Source organism: Gracilinanus agilis, chromosome 5 (assembly GCF_016433145.1).
Source record: "Gracilinanus agilis isolate LMUSP501 chromosome 5, AgileGrace, whole genome shotgun sequence".
NCBI lineage: Eukaryota > Metazoa > Chordata > Mammalia > Didelphimorphia > Didelphidae > Gracilinanus > Gracilinanus agilis.
Window position 1 is genome coordinate 168414197 of NC_058134.1, and position 24009 is coordinate 168438205.

At 38.7% G+C, this 24009-nt stretch overlaps 1 protein-coding gene across 1 annotated transcript in view; it reads right to left on the reverse strand.

Moving 5' to 3' along the window:
* Window positions 1-18032, reverse strand: part of ELAPOR2 (endosome-lysosome associated apoptosis and autophagy regulator family member 2) — a 236355-nt gene extending 218323 nt beyond the window's left edge. The window contains exon 1 of the mRNA XM_044679057.1: window positions 17841-18032. Within this exon, the coding sequence (XP_044534992.1) occupies window positions 17841-18032 (192 nt within the window). The remainder of the gene's footprint in view (window positions 1-17840) is intronic.
* Between the last annotated feature and the right edge of the window lie 5977 nt (window positions 18033-24009).

The following is a 24009-nucleotide window of genomic DNA, read 5'->3' on the forward strand; positions in this document are numbered from 1 at the left end:
GAAAGAAAGAAAGAAAGAAAGAAAGAAAGAAAGAAAGAAAGAAAGAAAGAAAGAAAAAACTCCAGGCTTGGAGACCAGAGACAAATATTCATAGAATCAAATCTCACTACTAGAAGACAATCCAGAGCCTCTAGTGTAGCTCCTCACCAAAACAGATAGTAATCAAGCCTCTTCTTGAATCCTTCCAATGACTGAGAGCTCACTGTCATAAGGCAGCCCATTTCCATTAGGGTAGTTCTAATTGTTAAACTTGTCTTCCTTATATTAAGCTGAATCCTCCTTCCTCTAATTGTTCCTAAGCCTCACCTCTGGAATGATACAGAAGAAATCAAATCCTTTTTCCATATGAAAGTCTTTCAGGTATTTGAAGTCAGCCTTTATGGTTCCTCCACCTATATCTTTTATCTCCAAGCTTCAACCATTCCTAAAATGCCAACTTATCTAGCTTGGTCACCCTCCTTTAGACATACTTTTGTTTTTCAATCTGTGCCTTAAAACATGGTTTCCATAACTGAAAGCTCATTCTAAACATTGTCCTCAGCTTTCTCCCCAAAGCCTCAGCTCATTCTGGTTGAATTCCCAGATGAATAATTGCCAGATAACACAGTGTGTAAGAAATAATGGGGTGGGGGGGTCAAATTTGCACCTAGACACACACATGTATATGGAGGCAATATTGCTACTCTGTTAGCAAATAATGATAAGTGGTATTGATCACTAAACTAGTAATTTCTTGGTTTCTGCTCCATAATCACTTAATTTTTGCCTATGGGAAAACTGAATGTGTCAAGAAGCTCAGGACTATACTTCTAATTTTTAAATAGAATAATGTGGTTGGTTCAGAGATTTTAAATCACAACTAATAATAATAATAGAATAATAGAATATGTTATAGCATACAGAAACCGGATCATAGCAAGGTGGAAGAGACCTTAGAAGATATCAAGTCCAACCTCCTTGTTTTATAAATGAGGAAATGGAGGTACAGAAAAGTTAAGTGACTAGCCCAGGATCACACAACAATTAAATGCCTGAGGCAATATTTGAACCTAGCTAGATAGCACAGTGGATAGAGCAATAGGTCTGGAGTCTGGAGGACCTAGGTTCAAATCTGATCTCAGACACTTTCTAGCCATATGCCCCTGGGCAAAGCACTTAACTTCAATTGTATTCTAGCCCTTACTGATCTTGTCTTAGAATTGCAATGAAGTAGCCATTTTAAAAGAGAAGGCAAGCCTTTAAAAAATGTTTTGGTTTTTTTATCTCTTCTGATCCCAAATCTAGTACTCTATCCACCAAATCATGCAACCTCCCAAAGGACTTGGGTTCAAATTCTATCTCTGATGCTTGGGTGTACATAATGACCTAGACTAACCATTTGAGGTTTTCCAGGCCTCAGTTTTCTCATCTGTAAAGTTAGGGAGCTGGATTAGATGGCCTCTGAGATCCCTCTCACCCCTAAATCTTTAATCCTATGAAATAAAAAAGGTACTACGAAATGCACAACCTTTTAATGTCAGACTATACTCTTTTCACTAATATGAATAGTTAATAATCATCCTTCATGTGTCCTGGTTCGGTTCCACATTAATTCACAGAATTAGATTTGGGCCTGAAGGCACTGAGCTGCCTTCATTAACTTCCTTTACCACAAATATGAAACTAACTGGTGGAGTTAGTTATCTTTTCCCCTGAATCACAGATAAAAAAATGTATTTTGGGGGGCAGCTGGGTAGCTCAGTGGATTGAGAGTCAGGCCTAGAGACAGGAGGTCCTAGGTTCAAATCCGGCCTCAGCCACTTCCCAGCTGTGTGACCCTGGGCAAGTCATTTGACCCCCATTGCCCACCCTTACCACTCTTCCTATGAGACAATACACCGAAGTTAAGGGTTTAAAAAAAAAATTTATTTTTACTTGTCTTATCAAGACTGTATGTAGTAAGTGAACTCCACCTAATAAGCAAATCCTACATCCACAGTCATAGAAGCAATCAGTTAGGTCAACTCATCCATTTTAGCACATCCTTCATGTCTATCCCCTTTCCTCCACTCATACCATTTCTCTCCCAGCTCAGACCCTCACCTTTTAATTGGACTGACTGCTTCCAGCCTCTTCCCTCTTCAAATTTGACATCCTCAATTTTTATTTCTTAAATCTGCCATGCCATCTCCTATCTCTATGCCTTTGCATAGGACTGACCACTATGGTTGTGATGTACCCCCCTCTTCACCTTCATCTGCTGAAATGTCTAGCTTCCTTCAAGGCTTAGCTCAGGAGTTATTGTCTATGGGCCTCCAGCTGGAGTATGCATTACCCTCTTTAACCCCATCTTTACCAGACAGTAGTTCTCTCTTCCTCCTCAAATGATCTCATTTTGACTTATCTCTTTACATGATGGATTCCCCAGTAGAAAAGTAACTTATTTAAAGGTAGAGGTTTTCATTTATCTTCTTATCCTTAGTACCTACCACCATGCCCTGTAGATGATTAAGAAATTATTATTGTGTCGTACAGATTTGGAGACCCATTTTCAGTCTAACAACAACTTGTTCTGGAACTTTGGGGATTTTCCTTTTTTAATACAAATTACGGGCCAGGGAATAATAGAAACAGTACTAACCTCATAAACACAGCCATATTTCATCAAATCTTGCCTTGCTTTAAATATGAGCAGGTCGGCCAAGCCACCTTTCCTAAAATAACTCAATAGTTTATCTGTCTGGTTGTGCTTTCTAGAACAATTCTAAGAGTAGCATTGTGCAGTGGAAGGAGCTCTGGGTTTGGGACCAAAAAGACTTGGATTTAAAGCCCAACCCTGGCTTTACCAGTATAATTTTGAGCAAGTCACTTTGCCTCAGTTTCCCCATTTCTATAAAATGAGGAGGTTGGATCAGATGACTTCTAATGTCCCTTCTAGTTCCTAAGTTCAATTCTGCCTCAAAATTATACTCCCAATATGATTAACTATAGTACAACCATGTTAATAATGCTTAACTACCCATGTTAATAGTGGCAGTAGATATCATTTATATTTATATATTTATTTGGTATATATATTGCCATACCAAATACATATATATGTCAATAGATGACATTGAATGTTTACAAAGAGTTCGTGGGGGGGGGGGGGCAGCTAGGGAGTTCAGGAGATTGAGAGCCAGGCCTAGAAACAAGAGGTCCTAGGTTCAAATTTAGCCTCAGATTCTTCTTAGCTGTGTGACCCTGAGCAAGTAAACAACCTTCATTGCCTAGTCCTTACCACTCTTCTGCCTTGGAATTAATACACAGTATTGATTCTAAGATGAAAGGGAAGGTTTTTTGTTTTTTTTAAGAGTTAATAAGGGCCAGAATTACTTGAAATCATGTCAAAAAAAATCATTTATTGAAAAATCCTGACCAAGTAACCAGTAGTGCCAACCAGATGCTGGTGCCTTAAATGTTAGTCACTCTTCTTCTTGCCCAATCTCTGAGAGATACAAACAATGACATGGAGGCAGCAGGAGCAGAACCACTAGCTTGAGGGACCAACGGATTCAAAACCAAATGCCTTGACAATCTCAAACTGACCATAAATAATAATCCGGAGCAGCAGAAAGCAACATTACTTCTCTGCCTGGGAGGGTAGATAAACAGGCTGCTAGCATCCACATTCTAAACTGCTGCCAAAAGAAAGCATTCTCACTAATTAGCACCTCTGGGTTAAAGAAGATTATAATAAGGGCAGTAGAGTTGCTGCTAGTTTTTTTAGGAGTTTGGGTATGATGGATGCTCATAGCTCCTGGGGCTGAGGGGAATCTGCCAAACTACTTTCTGCAGATCTGCAAGATGACAGATACAAAAAAATGTGAAACCAATAAGCTCTAACTTCCATAAGGATTGTTATTTTAAACCAAAAGAGCTCTTAGGATACTCTAGATTTTGCCATCTCTGTTTTGTAAGGATGCTTAAGCTATAAGCTGCCTCTCAAGTAAAATCTGAATTTTTTCCCCTAAAACCTTTACTTTCTGCCTTAGTATCAATTCTATGACAGAACTGCAGCAAGGGCTAAGCAATCAGGGTTAAGTGGTTTTCCCAGGATCATACAACTAGGAAGTGTCTGTGGTCAAATTTGATCCCAGGTCCTCATGATTCCAGGCCTGGAACTCTAGCCACAATGCCTCCTAGCTGCCCCAAGACCTGTATTTTAAATGGTCGGCTTCTGAATTTAAAAAGTTGCATTAAGATATTTTATTGAGCAAGTCACTTTGCCTTAGTTTCTCCATCTATATGAGATGACTGGACCAGATGACCTCTAAGGTCCCTTCTAGTTCCTAAATTCCCTTCTGCCTCAAAAAAATGCTCCTACTATGTGTAACTAAAGTCTGACCAATGCACTATTTTATGTTTGTACTAGAGTTGGGTGGTGAAGTGAATAGAGGGTAGGGCCTAAAGTCAGGAAGAATCATATGCCTGAGTTCAAATCTGGCCTCAGACACTTAATAACTGTGTGACCTTGAGCAAGTTACTTAATCCTGTTTGCCTCAGTTTCTAAATCTGTAAAATGAGCTGGAGGAGGAAACGGAAAACTACTCTAGTATCTTTGCCATTAAAATCCTGAATAAATGGGCTTATGAAAGAGTCAAACACGCCTGAAATAACTGAACAGTATAGTTATATTAATTCAGTAGAGGAAACTTCTGTACATTTGAGTGTTTACTTCACCAGCCCTTAAAGGAAGGACTGGTTGTCCTTCATACAAAATTTCCTATTCAGGAACAATGTCTAGGCAAATAGCGACGAGTAACAAAATTCACAGAGACTATGAATCAGCCGTAAGTTAAATTAGAGATTATGCTTAGATCAAGGAATAAAACTCACAGAGTAATGAACTAAAAGATAAACAGAAACCTCATCGTACCTAGTCAGTTCTTTTCCTATGATTCTGTGTGATCATGGATAGTCATTTCAATTCTCAGGAGAATGTATAATTGTAAAAGAGACATATATACCATCTTCCAAGGTACCTAGAAGAATATCTGGTCCAATCACCAACCCAAAAAAGGTCCTCTAACAACATTCCTCATAGATCATCAGCCAGTCTCTATTTAAACACTTCCAACAATGAGGAACTCACCAACTAGAGAAACAGACTATTTCATTTTATAACATCTCAATAGGAAAATATTTGTTGAGGTTTTGTTTTTTTTTTATCTTTGAGAGCACTCTTTTTACCACTGCTGAAATAAGTACAAAATTTTTTCACATATTTTTCTCCATTGAATTTGTATAACTAAAGATGTCATTTGGAATAGAAAGTAAGGCACTGAACTTGGAGCCGGGAAGAAAAGGGTTCAAATTCAACCATAGACATTTGAGAATTCTGTAGCCAGGAACAAGTCAATCAGCATCTCTAAGCCTTAGTTTCTTTATCTCTAAAGTAGAAATAATAAATAGCACTTACTTCAGCAGGTTGGTGCAAGGTTCAGATGGTTTATATAAAGTGCTTTACAGACCTTACAAACCTTTTATAAATTTGAGTTATTATTATCTTTCCCAAAAGGTTTCTCTAGTAAATCTTTAAAATCATTCCTTTTAGAGTTGCTAAAATAATTACAAAAATAATTGTTCAAATACTTTTTCTCTTCTGAATTCATACAACTACAGGGCAAACAAAAAACTTTAAAGTGTTATATGGGCATGGGCTGCTATTTTTGTTAATACCTCCTCCACACAAGTACTACTCCCATGATGCCCAGCAACCCTGGGCATGAAACTGTAATATCAGGCACACAGCACAGAGTTTGGTCAACTGTGAAGGGTTTCAGTTATAATGAATCATGAAGGTATTAAAGATGTACTCAAAAGCTGACTCTAATGAACAAAGTGTTCATGGACCAGACTTATGGATATTTTTCTAATATTTCACAATTGATTTCTGAATTCTTAAATTGGATGGGATTTAAATTTTGTGGAACTTAAAAATTAAATCTCTATTATTATCTGCAATCTGGAAGCTGGCTAACTATATGTAAAAGTCCTTTGAAAAGTCAAAGACACACACTTAGCATCTGGATAGCTTGGTGCCAGTGTTCCAGAGGAAGAAGGTTTGATAAGTGAGCTTCTTTCCTACGGGGGACCCTGCTCTTGATATCCATTCCTTTATCTTACAATAGATTGTCAATATTATATTAATACTTCTGTTGCTTCACTTGTTTGATTGACATCCCACAAACCCCCCATCCTTGAAGCCTATAATAAACAGTTCATCTTGCTCGGCCCACTCTCTGATTACCGAGTGCTGACCTGCTGACACCAGGCTTAAAGTCCATCTCTGTGTTCCATGTCTCTGTTTCATCTATGCCTCACTTTCTCTAGTTCTTAATCTTAGTCCATTGTTTTTCCAGCTTTCAGCTTCCCTCTATAGGTGAATAAACCCATATGAGAATTGTATGTAGGGGCTGTTCCGCTACAAACTGTCTAGGACTAGAAAGGTTTTGAGTACGGTCCTGATGACAATGGACCAACCCATCTAGGTGCACAGAGCTTCAAAATCAGCAATATCATCAGATGAGAAAGTCTTTGGCCAAATTAAACCACTAGACAGATGACATAAAAAATGGCCTTCAGCCTTATGGTTTCTTTATCACTTCTGGCATGATTGTAATAGACAGGAAAACAAAGAGAATAGAGTGTCCTAGGAATCATCGTTTTTAAAATGACCAATTAACATTAATGTAACTGTTGCTATTTAGCTCAAAGAGACAGCATATATAGAGGCTAGAACTCTGGGTTTGGCTTCAATATTGCCTGGTTTCATAGTCTGATTTTCATATTGACTAGCATGATACACTGGGCAGCTAAATGGATAGAGCCCTAAGCCTGGAGTCAGAAAGAGTTCAAATCTGGCCATATACACTCACTAGCTGTGTGACCCTGGGCAAGTCACTTAACCCTGTTTGCTTTAGTTCCTCATCTGTAAAAATGAGCTGGAGAAGGAAATGGCAAACAATTCCAGTGTCTTTGTCAAGGAAATCCAAAATGGAGTCAAGAAGAGGCAGATACAACTGAAAAATTATACAAAACGACAACATGGTACAACAGAAATAACACTGACTCTGGAGTAAGAGGATATGGCTTTGAACTCCATCTGTGATACTAACAACATGTGACCTTGGACCAGTTACTTAACATCTCTGGACATCAGTTGCTTCATTGGTGAAATGAGAAAACTGAATCAGATAGCCTCTGAGATTCCTTCCACTCTAGGTCTATAATCCTATAAAGTGATTGAAAGGGAACAAAAGTAGAAAGTGGCTCTAATCATCACCATTTCTTACAAAAATTTCAGCAGAAAAAAAGTCACCACAATTAGGTTGAAATATCCTCAAAACTACCTTGACCAACAATTTCTTTGGCAAGGAGATACACGATAGCCTGGATTCCAGTGATTTCGAAAATGTATTTACTTGTAAAATGTTATGGACTAAGACGACTGGAGATTTCTGAACAGCATTACTTCTCAAAACTGTGAAAAGTAGTAGAATGGAAAATGAGTATGCAGAAACCTTGGCATCAGACTCAATGACAAAACATTCAAAGACTTGTGTGTGAGTTGCCGAACATGCAGGGGGGAAAATTGCCAAAAGAGGTAGCTCATCCCAATTGCATTTACACATATCCTGGAAAATAGACAAGCAGCCATGAAATTGAAGAAATTTGCCAGCATTTCTGTGGCAGTCTATTCTCCTCATTGATGACAGTGATAACATGACAGCTAGACTCTAAAGCCTTAGTATTTGAAGGACCATATGAGGAACTTGAAACGATACTCAAATAAATAAAATCAGGAAGACCAGTTAGAAAAGAAAAAGTAAAGATCACTCTACTGCAAATATGAATAACATGGAAATAGGTTTTGAACAATGACACATTGTTCAAATGGAACTGCTTGTCAGCTTCAGGATGGGGGAGGAAAGAGTGGGGAGGGGGGATCGTGTAACCATGGTAAAGTATTCTAAATTTAAAAAAAAGAAAAGAAAAAGTATAGGAGAGTGAATAGAGTGATAGAATTGGAATCAAGAAGACCACTTCACTAATTCAATCTTATGATCTCTTTCCTAAAAGCAAGTCACAAAGGGGCCATTGCAGGAGCCAATATTCATTTCACATCATACAAAAATCCCCCAACCACCACTCAGCATCACCAAGTGAGTTATCTGCAGAGATAAAATTGGGCGACCAATTAAAGGATGTGGATGTAAATTTGCTTCTGTAAATTACTGCCTGTTTAACCTACTGGCAAGATGCTTAATCTCTTTAGGTTTCACTTTCCTCATTTGTAAAATTTGTAAAAAAATAGTGCAGAGGGAACTATATATGCTCTGTTGGTATTCAAAGCCCTTCAAAGCCTAGCTTTCTTCTGTCTTTCTGTCTTCTTACTCCTTATTCCCCAACATATACTCTTCAAACCAGTGCACTGGCCTTCTGGCTATTCCATGAAAAAGAAAATCCATCTTAACTCTGACCATTTTCTCTGGCTGTCCACCCATGCCCAGAATGCTCTTCCTCCTCTACTCCAACTATTGATCTCCTTGACTTCCTTCAAGCTCCAACTAAATCCAACCTCCCATAGGAAACCTTCCTCAATCCTTCTTCATTCCAGTGCCTGCACTCTATTTCTTATTTATCTTGTACATATCTTGCTTTGTATATATTTATTTGCACATTGTGTCCCCATCAGACTATAAGCTTCTTATGGGCAGGGACTGTCTCTTGCTTCTTTTTTATAGATCCAATGCTTAGCACAGTACCTGGCACATAATAGATGCTTAATGTTTATTGATTGATTGATATTTGTCTTATGATTTTAGTGTTTCAAGATTGACTTAAAACAAGATGCTAACTTCTCTCCTTTTTTTAAACCCTTGCCTTCCACCTTAGATTATATATATATATATATATATATATATGTATATATATATATATATATATATATATAGTTTCCAAAGCAGAAGAATGGTAATGAGAGTTAAGCAGCTTGCCTAGGATCACACAGCTAGGAAGTGTCTAAGACTAGATTTGAAACCCAGACCTCCCATCTCCAGTTCTAACTCTCTAGCTGCCTTCCTCTCTGTTGTTTTGTGGTTTTTTTTTAACCTATGGAGGGCTCTGCCTGGAAAACATTACATATACTAGATTCCAGGGCTTCTTTTTATTGGGTAGCATTGTGTTCAGTTGATTTAGTCATGTCCAATTCTGTGATCTCATTTAGGATTTTTTTTGCAAAGATACTGCAGCAGTTTGCTATTTCCTTCTCTAGCTCATTTGGCAGATGAGGCAAACATAGTTAAGTGACTTGTTCAAGGTCACATAGTGAGTGTCTGAGGCCAGACTTGAACTCATGAAAAGGAATCTTCCTGATTCTAAGCCCAGTGCTCTATCCACTGTGCTACCTAGCTGTCCCCATAAGTAACATTATTCACCATACATGCTGTAGAAGAGAGTCATCCTTTGCATATAGGTTGGACTTCATTGGGTTTTGCTTTCTCCCTCCCCCTTTTCTCTTTCATTTTTATTGCTTATTACAAAGGATGCTCACTATGTAGGAGAATGAGGAGGAATATATTTGGAAATGGTGATATAAATTCAAAATATGCCCATATATACAGAACCTGGGTTCATATCCCATCTCTGAATCTGTGTGATGTTAGGCAAGTCATTTTGCCTCTCTAGATCTGTTTCCTAGAGTATAAAAAGAGGCATTTGGACTTTCCAGTCTCTAAATCTATATCTTGATCTAAATCTATGACAACTTTTGCTTTCTAAAGGTCTCATGTCAAAGAGAATACTCATTTCTCTCAGATTACTAACAGCGATAGAGAGGTCTTTTAAAGTCTACAAAAGTATTTTCCACCTAAAAATGTAGGTTAACAAATATTTTTGTTATTTTTGTTACTCAGTTACTTCCTACTCTTTGTGACCACATTTGGGGTTTTCTTGTCAAAGATACTAGAGTGGTTTGCCATTTCCTTTTCCAGCTCATTTGACAGATGCAAAAACAGGCAGACAGAATTAAGTGACTTACCCAGGGACACACAGCTACAAACTGTCTGAAATTGTATTTGAACTCAGAACTTCCTGACTCCAGGCCCAGCTCCTCTATCCACCTAGTTGTTCTTAATATGAAAGGAAGGTCTTTTTAAAACTACGAAAAATTTTCTACCTAAATCACTCTGTTCTGGCATCTCCTACAATTCCAAATACTTTTAACTTTATTGTTAAATTTGTGATTAAACCTAATCAATAAATATTTATTACACAGTGAATGCACCAGATCTTTAGGAAATACAAAAGAAAGTGCTTTACCTATCCTAAAGGAGTTTGCTTACAGGTTAATAAGTTAAGACGACTTAAAATCTAGTTAGAGAAAAATGACAACAATAAGAAATAACAAAGTGGAATGTAATCAAGTACCATATTGTAGAGTATAGATAAGCAGTGGAGGAATTTGGAGAAGGGAAAGAAAAATGCATTTCATGTCCAGGAAAAGCTTTGAGAAGGAACAGAGATTTTAACTGGATCTTGAAGTATTGAATTTATACCAGAGCCAAAGGACCAGGCAGAAGTACGACTCCACATGGTCCCTTAAAATCAAAAAGTATCTAATGTGATAGAGCTTCCTAACAATAAGAAATGACTAGACTTCTAGCTCTTCTGGAGGAAGACTGATAAGAAGACTAGAGATTCTGCACTGTACTGTGCTATTTTCATCTGTGCTCAAATATGACACTTCACAGATGTGTCAACTCAGTTTTTGTAAATATTGATGGTGTAAAGACTTTACTCACATTTGCCTAAAACATGAGAACTTGATTTAGATTATAGACAATTATAAATGGAAATTCTGCATCCACTGGCCTGGAAAATCATTTTATTATGGTCACTACTCCAAAATAGAAATAGGAGCTTAACTCTCTTTACTCTAAGTAGTTCATGGCCTTGTGTAGCAGTATACTGTTATGTGAATGACTGATTTGAAATCAGGAGGACCTTGGGCCAGAGACCCAGCACAGACATCATTAGCTGTGTAACCCTGAGCAAATTATTTACCGTCTCTGGGTCTCAATTTCCTCATCTATAAATTGGAAATTAATAATATTTGTACCATCTACCTCACAGAGTAGTTGCAAAGGAAACGCTTTTAAAGTACTATAATAGGGACAGATAGGTAGCTCAGTGGATAGAGGGCCAGGCCTAAAGACAAGAGATCCTGGGTTCAAATATGACCTCAGACACTCTTTAACTGTATGACCCTGGGCACTTAACCCCAATTCTCTATTCTTCTTGCCATTCTTCTGAATTGGAACCAATTTTTAAGTATTATGTGTTTTGTTTTGTTTTTTTAAGTCATATACAGAAGTGTTCCCTTCTATCTTCCCACCAAAAGGCTATTTCTTTACCTGCCAGATCCCTTCTGACTTTGTAGAATCTACAGTTATTCTATGATTTACTGGGGCTAAAAGAACTAACACAAAGAAGACTTTTAAAGATAAGGTCAATAGATACAAGACTCAGAAAAGAAAGAGAAATATCCAGGATCAAATATAAAATGTTCTGTTTGGCATTCAAAGTCCTTCATAACCCCTGGCACTTTCCCAGTTTTCTTACATCTTAATGGCCTGATACTCTTCAATTCAGTGGCATTAGCCTCCTTTCTGTTTCTTAAACAAGACATTCTATCTTTCAACTCTGGGTGTTTTCATTGGCTGTCCCCCATCCCTGTGCTGCTCTCCCTTCTCATCTTGGCCTTCCAGGACTTAGCACAGAATCTAGCACATAGTAGGTAGACACTTAATAAATGTCTGATTGATTTTATTGATGGATTCCTTCAAGTCCCAACTAAAATCCCACCTCCTACAAGAAACCTTTCCTAGTCCTCCTTAATCTCAGTATCTTTGTTTTGTTGATTATTTCCAGTTTATCATGTAGGTACTTTGTACTTATCTGTATGTTTTTTCCAAATTAGTCTGTGAGATTTTCAAAAGCAAAAACTATCTTTTACCTTCCTTTAGGTATTCCCAAAATTTAGCACAATGCCTGGTACATAATAAGCTTTGTACTTAATAAATGTTTATTAATTGACTAAATTTTTTTTTAATTCTGCAAGTTACAAAAGTATCAACTAATACATATTCAAATCCGGTAGTCGCATACTACAACCCATGTTGCAAGTGCAGAGGTGACTAGCAAGCTTTTTTAAAAATTGATCAGGGCTTCCCAACTTAAATAATACATGTGTTGGCCACTTAGTTACTAATTCTATTCCTCTTAAGCAGGCCTCATCCATTTAGACTAAATCCTCCAGCCTTCCTCTAACTCACAAACTCGATCAGTTTTCTCTTCTATTTTCTTTTTCTGGCTTAGTCTTATGAGTATTTCTGAATTCCATTCCAACTCAGACTGACCTATCATCTTTGTCTCCACTGTACTGATACAGAAACATTTGTGAAACACCAGTTTTTTACATTCATTCCCATAATTCACCTTACCATACTCTCTCACAATTATATAATACTTTTGCTCTTACATATATTACCTCACTTTATCTTCACAATATCAATAGATTAGATTTTAAAATCTATATTTTATAGATTAGGACACTGAGATAAAGGGAGCCATTGCTAATTGTAGTCTTTTATTGGTTTCACATATTTATTGGCTTCACTTCAGAAGGCTGAATAGAATCAATTTATTGCTTTGATTCTTCACTGTTAATTAGACTTTATACTTAAAAAACTTAGATACTGAAGTCTCTAGTACAACTATCGTTGGAGTTTAGCCATGCTCTTCACCATCTTTTATTACCCATGATGTTTGTACTGTCAACCATCCCATTCCTATTTGTGCTTTTTTTTCTCCCACCTTATAGATTCCATCACCAACTGAGTTTTCCAAGAGAATGTTTTCTATTTAACTTCACATTACTCCATTGCCAAAGGCAGAAGAAACTAAAGTTAACAAACTTCACCTTAATGTTCTTTTCTCCAGCTTCTAACCATGGGACATTTCCTAGTTTCCTTTTTAAAAGACTTCAACAAATCATGCCAACTCTTGTTTATGCTGTGGCCAAACACTCTGTGTGGGGACTACAAAAGCCTTTCATTGTTCTTCCTCCTTCAGTCTCCCTACTGCCCCTGAAGTCATTGCTCTATATACCTTCATAAGGAGAGTAAAAGGAAGGTAAAGTTTATGAAGTTCAACAAGTAACAATCACCATATTAGACCAATTTATTAGTATTTGTTTTTAAAAGAATAAATTTACCAAAGAAGGTGATGGAAACTATGACCCAAAATTTAATAATATGGTGAGCAATCCATGCATTTTATTTACCCAAGCTCCCTTTTTTCTCATATGGTTAAGAGCTGGCAGTAACTTCCAACTTCAATTACCTGTCGCTACCTTTACAGTGATTCCCAAAGTGGGTGCCACCGCCCCCTGGTGGGTGCTGTAGTGATCCAGGGTGGATGGTGATGGCCACAGGTGCATTTAGGGGTGGAGAATAACTGTAAGGGGGCGGTGATAGTATATGACAGGGGGTGCTAAGTAATATTTTTTCTGGAAAGGGGGCGGTAGGCCAAAAAAGTTTGGGAACCACTGGATTATAATATCCTCTTTCATGTGGTTCACTGCACTCATTATATTCACTCTGTTACTTACTTGATACTAAACATAATTACTCACATTTATATAGTCCTTTAACATGATGCCTCATTTTGCATACATTAGCTCTTCTGATCTACCCAATAGCCCTATGGTTGTAAATCATTATCCTCCTTTTACTGATCACTAAACCTCAGGAAATGCATTCACGGGGCTAATAACTGATGAGGCCACATCAAGATGTTATCTTCAGAGCTCTCTATACACAAACTAGGTTTATGTAGTCTGAGATCTTCAATGAACTAGTTAAACTATGTTACTAATGAACCCATAGCTAAAGGTCCAAATTCTACAAGTTCAATCAGCTTTGCTCAATTTCAAAGCACCAACCCTTGGTCAATCAATCATATTGCAACTATTGGAAGAGGATCCGATAAAATAACACAGTCAAGAAACAATAATCTATAAAATATCTAACAAGTAACAAATACTCTGCCAAGCACCAAGGACACAAAGAGAGGCAAAAAAAAAAAAAAAGTCTTTGCTTTCAAAAAATGTTTACTCCAATGGGGATTGCAGACAATCACATATAAACAAATTCTAGACAGGATACATTGGAGACAATCTTTGATGGAAGGACACTGGCATTAAGGCAGATCAGGAAAGGCTTATTAGAGAAGGAGGGATTTTAGAAGAAGGAACCTGAAGAAAGCCAAAAAGGACAGGAGACAGAGATGAGGTGGGAGAGGATTCCAGGCATGAGGTACAAATGCACTAAGCTGAGAGATAAAGTGTTTTGCGTGAGGAATAGCAAAGAGTCTAGCATCATTGGATTGCAAAATATGGTGGGAGAGAGAGGAGGAGAGAAATTATAAGAAGACTAGAAAGGTATAAAGGAGCCAAGTTAGTTTGAACTTCACATCTTTGGCAGCTAGGTGGCACAGCGGATAGAGTGTTGGTTCTCCAGTTAAGAAAAGGAGTTCAGATACAGCCTCAAACACTTACTAGCTCTGTGATTCAATACATTACCTAGCCTATTTGTCTATTTCCTCAAAAGCACAATGGAGATGATAATAGCACCTACCTCAAGAGTTGTTGGGAGGCTCAAATGAGATATTACTTAGAAAATGCTTAACAGTTCCTAGCACGTAATATATAAATATTTATTGCCTTCCCTCAATCCTGGAGGTAATAGAAAAACCATTGGAGTTCATTGAATAGGGAGATCTTGACAGCTGAGGGGAGGATGGACTGAAGTAGGGAGAGATTTGAGAAAGAATGACAATCTAAAATCCTATTTCAGTAGTCCAGGTGTGAGGTGATAAGGATCTGGGCCACAATGGTGGTAGTGTCAAAGGAGAAAAAGGGACATATGTGAAAGATATAATGAAAGTAGAAGTTATAAGACTTTAAAACTTATAGAATGGATACTGGGGAAGGAGGAAGAAGAAACAGGAATTGAAGATACCTAGGCTGGAAACCTGAGTAATTGGCAGAATAGTGGTACTCTTGATAATAACAGGAAAATTAGGAAGAAGAGAGAGCTTGGGACAGGGGAGGGGAGGGATTTGAGTTCATTGCTGGACATATTGAGCTTAAGATTTCTACTGAACATCCAATTCAAAACATCCAATAGAAAGTTGGAACTGTAGGACTGGAGGTCAGGAGAAATGTTAGGGCAAGATAAGTAGATCTGGGAACCATCAACAAAGAAATGATAACTGAATTCATGATAGCTGAAGAAATCAAAAAGAGAGTGACTAACAGTATCACCAGCTGCATAGACACCAAGAAAGATGAGAATGGAGAAAGGTCACTAAATCTGGCAATTAAGAGATCATTGGTAATAATGAAGAAAGAATTTCCAGTTGAATGATGAAGTCAGAAGCCAGAATGTAGAAAGTTAAAAGAAAGGAAGTGGAGGCACCTGTTTTAGGTAGCCTTATCAAAGAGGTAATCAACAAAAGGAAGGCAAGAACTGAAATGATAGCTAACAAGAATTCACAGAATAATTGAGAGTTTTTTAAGAATAGAGGAGACCTGATGTGTTTATACACAGAAAGGAAGCCAACTGTAGAGAGGGAGATGTTAAAGAATAGTGAAAGAACAGGAATGAGCAGGAAGAAATCTGCTGGAGCAGATAAAATAGAATGGAATCCCTTGTGCAAGTAGAGGGGTTAGCCTTGACAACCTAGCCACCTTCTGGCACAGTGCATCACCATGGCAAGAAAAACAATTGTAAGCACACACACTACAATGATATAATCTTCCTGCATACTTTATTAACTAAAAATTATTAAAATTAGGACACCAAGGAGCATAGCTTTCCTGAACTTTGATTCTTGATTAACCTTTCTCTTTCGGGTCCTTTTTTCTGAATCTTAGTTAATTAGTTTACTTTTATTTAGTTAATCTACTTTTCCTCTCAGTGCAGACTGGGTTCTAACCTACATAACTGCTGAAGTTGTAGTGACTACTTCATCATCACCACAACAACCCCTGCAGGGCCATTCCTCTGACTTTCATTCATTTCTATCAGTCTGTTTCCTCTAGCAAAGTCTTCAGGAACAGGGCAATGTTCCAAGAAAGTAAAGGTTTGAGAAGCTGAAAATATATGTGTATGTACTTGCTTATATGGACATATGTACAGTATAAGGAATCTAGGATTTTTATTGAAGATGCTTTTTCTTTCGTGTGACTAACCTTGGAGAAGCAGTTTTAGGGAAGCTGGAAGACTGGGCTTTTCTCTAGATATGATTAACATGAAAGCTGGAGAGGAGAGATTAAAGATTAGGCACATGATAATTGGGATTTGGGGGGTTATTTTTGTTGTGTGTGTAGGTTTTTAATGATCCTGATAAACTCAAATTAAACACAGCTGCTTGTTGAGATATGCCACAGATTTCCACAACTAAAGTACATCTGGGAGTTGGTAGGCTTTCCTCTTATTTGTTTTTCTATTCATTTCAATCCAGCCCAGCCTACTCTGATACCTTGTGTTAGTGAGTGACTTGTCTCTTCATCATAAATGTACTGGGGAAAGGAGACAGATGGGCACCCAAGGATATGCAGAGCAAAATGCCTGCTTAATCAGAGCTAGAATAAAATGTGAATGTTACAGCAATAAACAGGGGATAGGTCTGGTCCCGTTACACTGACGGACAACAGCATCTGTTTTTGTCTTGCTAATTAACTGACCTGTCCCTCTAATTCATTATAAGCATCCTAAAATAGGCTTGCTTCTCTGAATCCTCACAGCTAGTCACCTCTTAAGGTGAGAAATTCTGTTTCCTGACATTTATTTTTATTAAGAAAAAATATTCTTTGGAACTCGAAAAAGAAAAATAGACAAACTCCATACAAGTAGTCAATGACACCCACCCAAAATTCTTGGAACAATAAAGCCTAGGGACCATAAGAGAAGACTTCCCTCACCACGGTTTCAATAAATCCACATGGAGAGAGAGTAATAGAGACAGAGTAATACAGTGTTAACCTCTTCAGCCAGGGCACGTAGCACTCCCCAAAGGCAAAATGCTATAGCTGCCTTTTCCCATTCTCACAAACTCCAACACATAGTCTTTTCCCTCTCTATTCACCTTCCACATTTATCAAAATCCCAATAAACGCTAAAGAACGACTTAAGCAAGTCAGTTTAACCCGTAGGAGGAGGCGTGGTGAAGAGTGGGAAAGGAGAGTGAGTGGTGGGAATAGGCAAAGGCAGGAGAGGGGGAAGCCCACCATGCACTGTAGCTTATTCCCTGCATGCAAGGCTCTATAGAGGACTAAGAAAAACTGGTACTCCAGATCCCACTGGTAGAGGGATTCCCCCATCTCCTTCAGCACGAAATTCTCTCCTTTGACCCACGGCCCCCAACCCTGGAATAAAACAGGAGAGGACTGCGGACTCCCTCAGAGCCCCCCAAAGCGTGCTCGTACAAATTTTAAGAATCATTACCCGTCCCCGCCCCCACACACAAACATCAGAATTATCATAAGCCACTCTCCCAGTGGCCAGCCTGGAGCACAAGCTTGACCCCAAAACGGACAAAACCCCGGATCTTACAAGGCAGGATTAGAGGGTGGGAACAAGCCTGGGTAAACACACACACACACACACACACACACACACACACACACACACACACTCACAGGCTCCAGGTAAAGGGCATGCTAAGCGACTAGGGCAGGCGCTGCTCACCTCCTGGCAAGGAGGTAACGAAAGGCTGGAGGCAGCGGCTAGGTCCACAGCCCAAGCCGCCTGGCAGCCGGCGGCCAGTGCCCAACAGCAGAGCCAAGCGGAGCTCCAGCACGGTGAACCCCAGCTCCGGAGCGCCCGGAATGGCAGCCCCCGGCTTCTCTTGAGCGCCGCAGCCCTGTCCAGCCTCTGCATCATAGCTCCGGGCTAGGGAACTAGCGGAGAGGCAGGAAACCTCCCGGGAGGGTGGAAGATCCAGATGCCTCACGCGGCACTGGAGAGGTTCTGCAGCCGACCCGCCGGCAGGGAGCGGAGCGGGCGAGCCGGCAAGCCTTTAGTCTCCTCTCCACTGCGCGCACCCCACCTGGCCTCCGCTTGCTACTGCTGTTTTTGCTCCAGCCGCTGCCACTTCCCCCGGGATTGCCAGGCTGATAGCGCGGGTCGCCTCCGTCACGCAGCGAAGGGAGGGTTGGGGGGGAGGAGGAAAAAAAGGGGGGGAGACGGGAGGGAGAGAACGAGAAAGAGAAGGAGGGAGGGAAGGGAAGGAAAGGAAAGGGCCCTTCGCTGGTGCCTCGCGAAGCTGGCACCAGAGTCGGGGAAGGTTGGCGGAGATGGCTTCGAGGGAGGGGACGGATGAAGGAGCTGTCTTTTTGTGAGGGTGCTGTGATGGGAGAGGGTAGCAGGTGGTGTGGGAACTAGGGGGCCAAGAAGAAGCAGTCAGCCACAGCCTCCCTGACGCGCTGAGCTTTGGTTCCAAGGCAGGATGCGGGGCCTCCTAATGCAGGATGGTCTTCCCTGGGGTTGCCAGGGAACGGGAATGGCAAGGGCGTGGGGAAAGCCCAGTTGGGTGGTGCCCCTGCCCTGGCCTCTCAACCATCTGGGAGCATCCGCCTCCTGCAGCTGTACAGCACAAGGAGACAAGAGAGCCTCCAGCAAAGAAGCCATTTCAGAAACATTGTTTTCCAAGACAATGATCCTATTTTTAAATAATAATAATAATAATAATCTAGCTAGACAAAACCCAATTTCTAGTTAAATAGTTGAAACTGAGAAGACTAAACTCAAGGGTCCAGAATCAGATAGAATGGCCTGACTACAAGGCATGATCCATTATCTGATAACTTTGAAAACTGTAAAAAATAAAAACAACAATAACAAAAAGAAACACCTCACCCTGTAATTTGAGATTTACATAGGAGAGGGGGGAGGTGATTTGGCAAAATTAAGGACCCAGAGGAATATCCAGCAGTGTCATTTTAATTCATTAATTAAAAATGCTATATAAGGAAGACCCAATATGCTAAAAAAAAAAAAATTCCCTGGTTAAAAAAAAAATTTTTTTAAGTCATCTGCCTATATAACAATCCAATAAAATAACTACCCTATAGAGGAAAAGTTGTAGCCATCCACCATTCCAAGCATGCTTCTTTTTATTTTGATTTCCCCCATAAAATCTGATCTGATTTATCCTCAATAACAAGAGAGTATAGACTTGCCTTCTGCAAGAGGTGGGAAATTCCAAGAAAGCTCTGAGAGCCTCCTGTATAATTTTATAACACAACAAAATAATTTTATCCCTAAGACCAGGCTTACAGTTTTAAAAGATAGATTATCCAGTTACTTTCGTGTATTTAACAGTTTATCCAAATAAATTATCAGAAATTCCTGTGAATTTTGTTGTTGCTGTCTGTTTATTTTGTCTAATTCATGAGGACTGGTTTTGTGCACAGTTAATTTACTGGACCCTTCAGTTTCATTTTAAGTGCTGTTGTAGCTTACCAATTAAAACAGAAAGGTCAGACTTAAAACATTACTATCATTGACTGAGTCGACTGGATCCTGAATTCCCAATAGAAAAAACAATGTGTGTATACAAATGGCACAAAAATATAAGAAAAGCGCCTTAAAGCATAGCTGAAGACAAGCTGAATTTAAGACCATAATGAAAAAAAAAAAATCAAGGTACCTAAGAAAAAAAAAACATACTAGAAAGTGTTAGAAGGAGGGTAACATGTAAGGGCTGGGAAATCATCAATCATTAAATATCTTTAAAGCATCTACTCTGTGCTAGGCTCTAATACTCTGACATGAAATAGATTCTGGCCTTAAAGACCTGGATATGTACATATCTTATATAGAGAGACTAAAATCAAAGTAGTTAGGGAGGGTGAACAGTAGGGTTGTAAGGGGGAGGAATCAGGTTGATTTCTGATCAAAACAGGTTTTATGTTACAGGTGGTACTTGAGTTGAGGCAGGAAGGAAGTGGGGAGGGAGGGAGGAGAGAAGGGAAGAAAGAAAGGGAGGGAGGAATTCTAGGAGAAAGAGGTGACCACAGAGTGCCTTTTAAGCACTGGCAACAGCCAGTACAAAGGCACAAAGATATGAAATAGAGTTCCCCATGTGAGATACAGAGAGAAAGCCAGTTTGGCTACATGGTAAAATATAGGAAAAGACATAATAGATACTGAAAATGGAAGAGTAGGTTAAGGCCAGGTCATTAAGGATTCTAAAAGTCAAACTGAAGAGCTTGGTCCTACCATAGCTTCAGTTAGGATGAGTTAAGTCCTATTAGAGTATAGTGTGTCTTTTGTTCACCACATGTGATAAATACCAGGAAAGGTTCAAAGAATAAAATTCATGATTAAAGAGATGAAAAATAGACCTTGTGGGAAAAGGTTGCTTTAAAAAAAAAAAAAAAAGTTTAGCCTGGAAAAAAAGTACATCTTCAGCATAGGATAAGTGTTTTGTTTTAGGAGGCTCTTGACGCTCATTTATTCTTCATGTCCTAAAGGTGCTAAAGAAATACTTTCAATAGGAAATGAAGAATACCTTTATATCCAAAGTAGTAAACATTTAAGTAGGCTGCCAGGGTGTGGAAATTTAACCTATCCTGTGCCTCTTTTTCAGCACTCCAAGACAACCTTTAGATTTTAAAGGAGGAAAAAATGTTTAATCTTAATTTTTTTAAACCCTTACCTTCCATCTTAGAATTAATACTTCATAATGGTTCCAAGGCAGAAGAGTGGTAAAGCCTAGGCAATGGAGATTAAGTGACTTGCCCAGAGTCACAGAGCTAGGAAGGGTCTGAGGTCTTTTTGAACCTAGATCTCCCATCTCTAGGCCTGGCTCTCAATCCACTGAACCACCCCCACACCCCCACCCCCCACCCCCCGTCTTAAAAATGACACTACAAGGTGCTTCTTCCCCTACTCCCCTTGCTGAAAAAGGATAAAGGCAAGCTTTTTGTTTTATTTGTAAACAAACCTCTAAAGATAGTGTAGCAAAGTTGACTTGGGAACTGTACAGCCAAGTCTCCTGACTCTTGTTGTCTGAAAGACCTTTATCTTGTCCAGAGTGAAGCTGGAATGCTCCAATTAAAGAAGCTTGGGAAAGGTATGTGACACAGACCATAAAGTGGAATAGGTGTGTTGTTGGGCCAGGTTTACAGAAGGGAAGGCCACAGGCCACATATGGCTGGTGTCTTCTCTTTCTCTAACCCTCTTTTTTATAATTTAATAAATATAAATTAAGATGTGGTCACCAGAGAATTTCAATCATAACAAAAAGGAGGTTTGGAAATCTTCCAGAAAAAAAAAAAACTGACTCTAGATCTCTTTGTACTACTTTATTAACTTACAATGTTGTAAGCAAAGTTAATTCTTTAGGAGAAATAAATCATTATATAAATGAGTTAGTATTGGTCTCTGCCTTGGAAAGTATAGACATTATTCTGTCAAAAGGCAAGGGACAGGACCCCGATGTGTCAAGGTCCTTTCCTTCACAATAATTGTAAGGCCTGGAATCAATCAACCAACCAATTCATAAGCATTTGTTAAGTGTCTACTATGCACCTAGCACACTAAAAATGAACCAAAGCCTGTTCTCAAAGAGCTTACAGTTCTATCAATGGTGACAATATATTTAAATATGTAGAGAATAAAATAGGTACAAAGTAGTTTGAAGGACATTATCAATAGGAAAAATGAGGAAAGACTTCATGAAGCCTGGAAGAAAATACTGAGAATCAGAAATAAAAACATTAATAGTAATTCTAAATGTTTCTTTGAAAACAATAGCCAATGTGCTTCCCCTAAACGGGCAATATCAATTCAATACTATCCTATGAGATACATTGTTCAAAGACTGCTCCCACCATAGAAGAGTCGTTAGGGAACTACATAGTCAATATTCGCCCATCTGTTAACTAATATTAGCATTACATGAGTGACAAATAACTCACTATCATGAAAACATAACTGTCAGAAAAACATATAACTGAGACAATGTAGTCCCTTTCCAGTGTTTACCATCTTCCCCATTTAAAAAAAAAAAAAAAAAAAAAGAATTACATTTTAAGTAATTGCGGAGTAATTTGCATGTGTTGATTCTAAAAAAAATTAGCAACTATTTTCTTCCCTGAAACATCTCAAATTAGAACAGACGAATCCATTTTAAAATAGGGTTTTTTTTTATAAGTTAACTTTCTAACATTTAACTGTCTGGGTACAATTCTTGCCTTAAAACAGTAGTGTCTAACAGAAATGGGGACCACTACACCACATCTAAGGTTCTCTTTTGGTCACAATTGACTTAACTTTAAAATATAATATTATCTATGTTTTATTGTATTTTTGTTTGTTTTCTTAAGTATTTCCCAGTGGCATTTTAATCTGATTCTGACTGAATATGAGTGTTGTTGATTTTATTCACTTATATGTTTGACATACAGAATAATGGATCCCTTAGGATATGGGATCATGGCATCAATTTAGGAATGACTACAGGGGGCTGCTGGATAGCTCAGTAGATTGAGAATCAGACCTAAAGATGGGAGGTCCTAGGTTCAAAACTAGCCTCAGACACTTCCTAACTATGTAATCCTGGGCAGGTCACTTAATCCCCATTGCCTAGCCCTTACCATTCTTCTGCCTTAGAACCAATATACAGTACTGATTCCAAGATGGAAGGCAAGCATTTTTTTTAAAAAAAGAATGAATACAGTCGATGATCTAATTAAATATATATGTGCATATGCATATGTTTACCTAAAAGACTATTTCCATGGTCTTATTAATTATTATCAAAGAAAGTCATCCTAAGCCACCAAGTAGTATTTCAATTTGACAGAGGTAAACCAAGTTTAAAAGCTAAATGTCTTCAATAATTCCACAAACATTTTATTAAGTACTTGGAATGTACTAGGCCCATGGCATGCATGCCTCCACGTGCCAGAGGAGACTGCTCCCTTCCCCCTCTCCACATGTGCCTAAGGATTGTAATATCATTTCTGCTATGCAAAATGGAGAGCAGAATGATTGACATTTAGCGGTTTGGAACTTGGAATGAACGGGAGATTGGCATGAGCCAGCAAGGGAAGACAGTTACTAAGGGCAGTATAAAAAGCAAGATTCAGAATGAAGAAATTTCTCAATTTGGAGAAGGGCTTCGGTGGGAGGTTTTGGTTGGTTGGGTAGGCCAAAAAATCAATTTAGGTTACCAGCAGCCAATACTGATCAATACCTTAGTTTCCAATTCTGTGTGAATCTATACTATACATCCTAATTAATTAATCATCTAAGAAGAAATAACATCAATACCATCAAACAACCTGGTTCAGGTTAAATCAGCCTGGCCTGGCCAGGTGCAACTGAGAAAGATAAACCTCTTCAACTGCTAATCTCAAACCCTGATTATCTTCAAGTTGATATCACCTGATCATCCGTAGCTTTAGCTAAGGATTCCCTTTATATCACTTTCCTTCAGTTCCTGTTCCCCTTTCCCTAAGTCTGTCATCATTAAATCTTGAAACTTACTTAGGTGGATGTCATTTTTACCCTAAGGATTATCAAACATATCCTTGGGTATCTGAAGGAAAAGGGATCATTCAAACTAAAGTTAAGTTGCAGTCATTTAGTGTTTTCCATAATTTAAGCCAGGAGTAAGTAGATAGAGGAACTATGAAATTTGAACCACAGTTTATTCATTAATTTACTTATTTCTGTGACACTGTTATATTGGAGCTGGGTGTAGTAGTTTTATCTCAAATATACCTGAGGGGTCCTTAGTGTTTCACCACCACAACTAGAGTGTGACACTTAAGGATTTCCATAATCACTCAGCTTCAGCTCCTAATACCATCAGGGAGAGGGATATATATTCCCTTATCATATA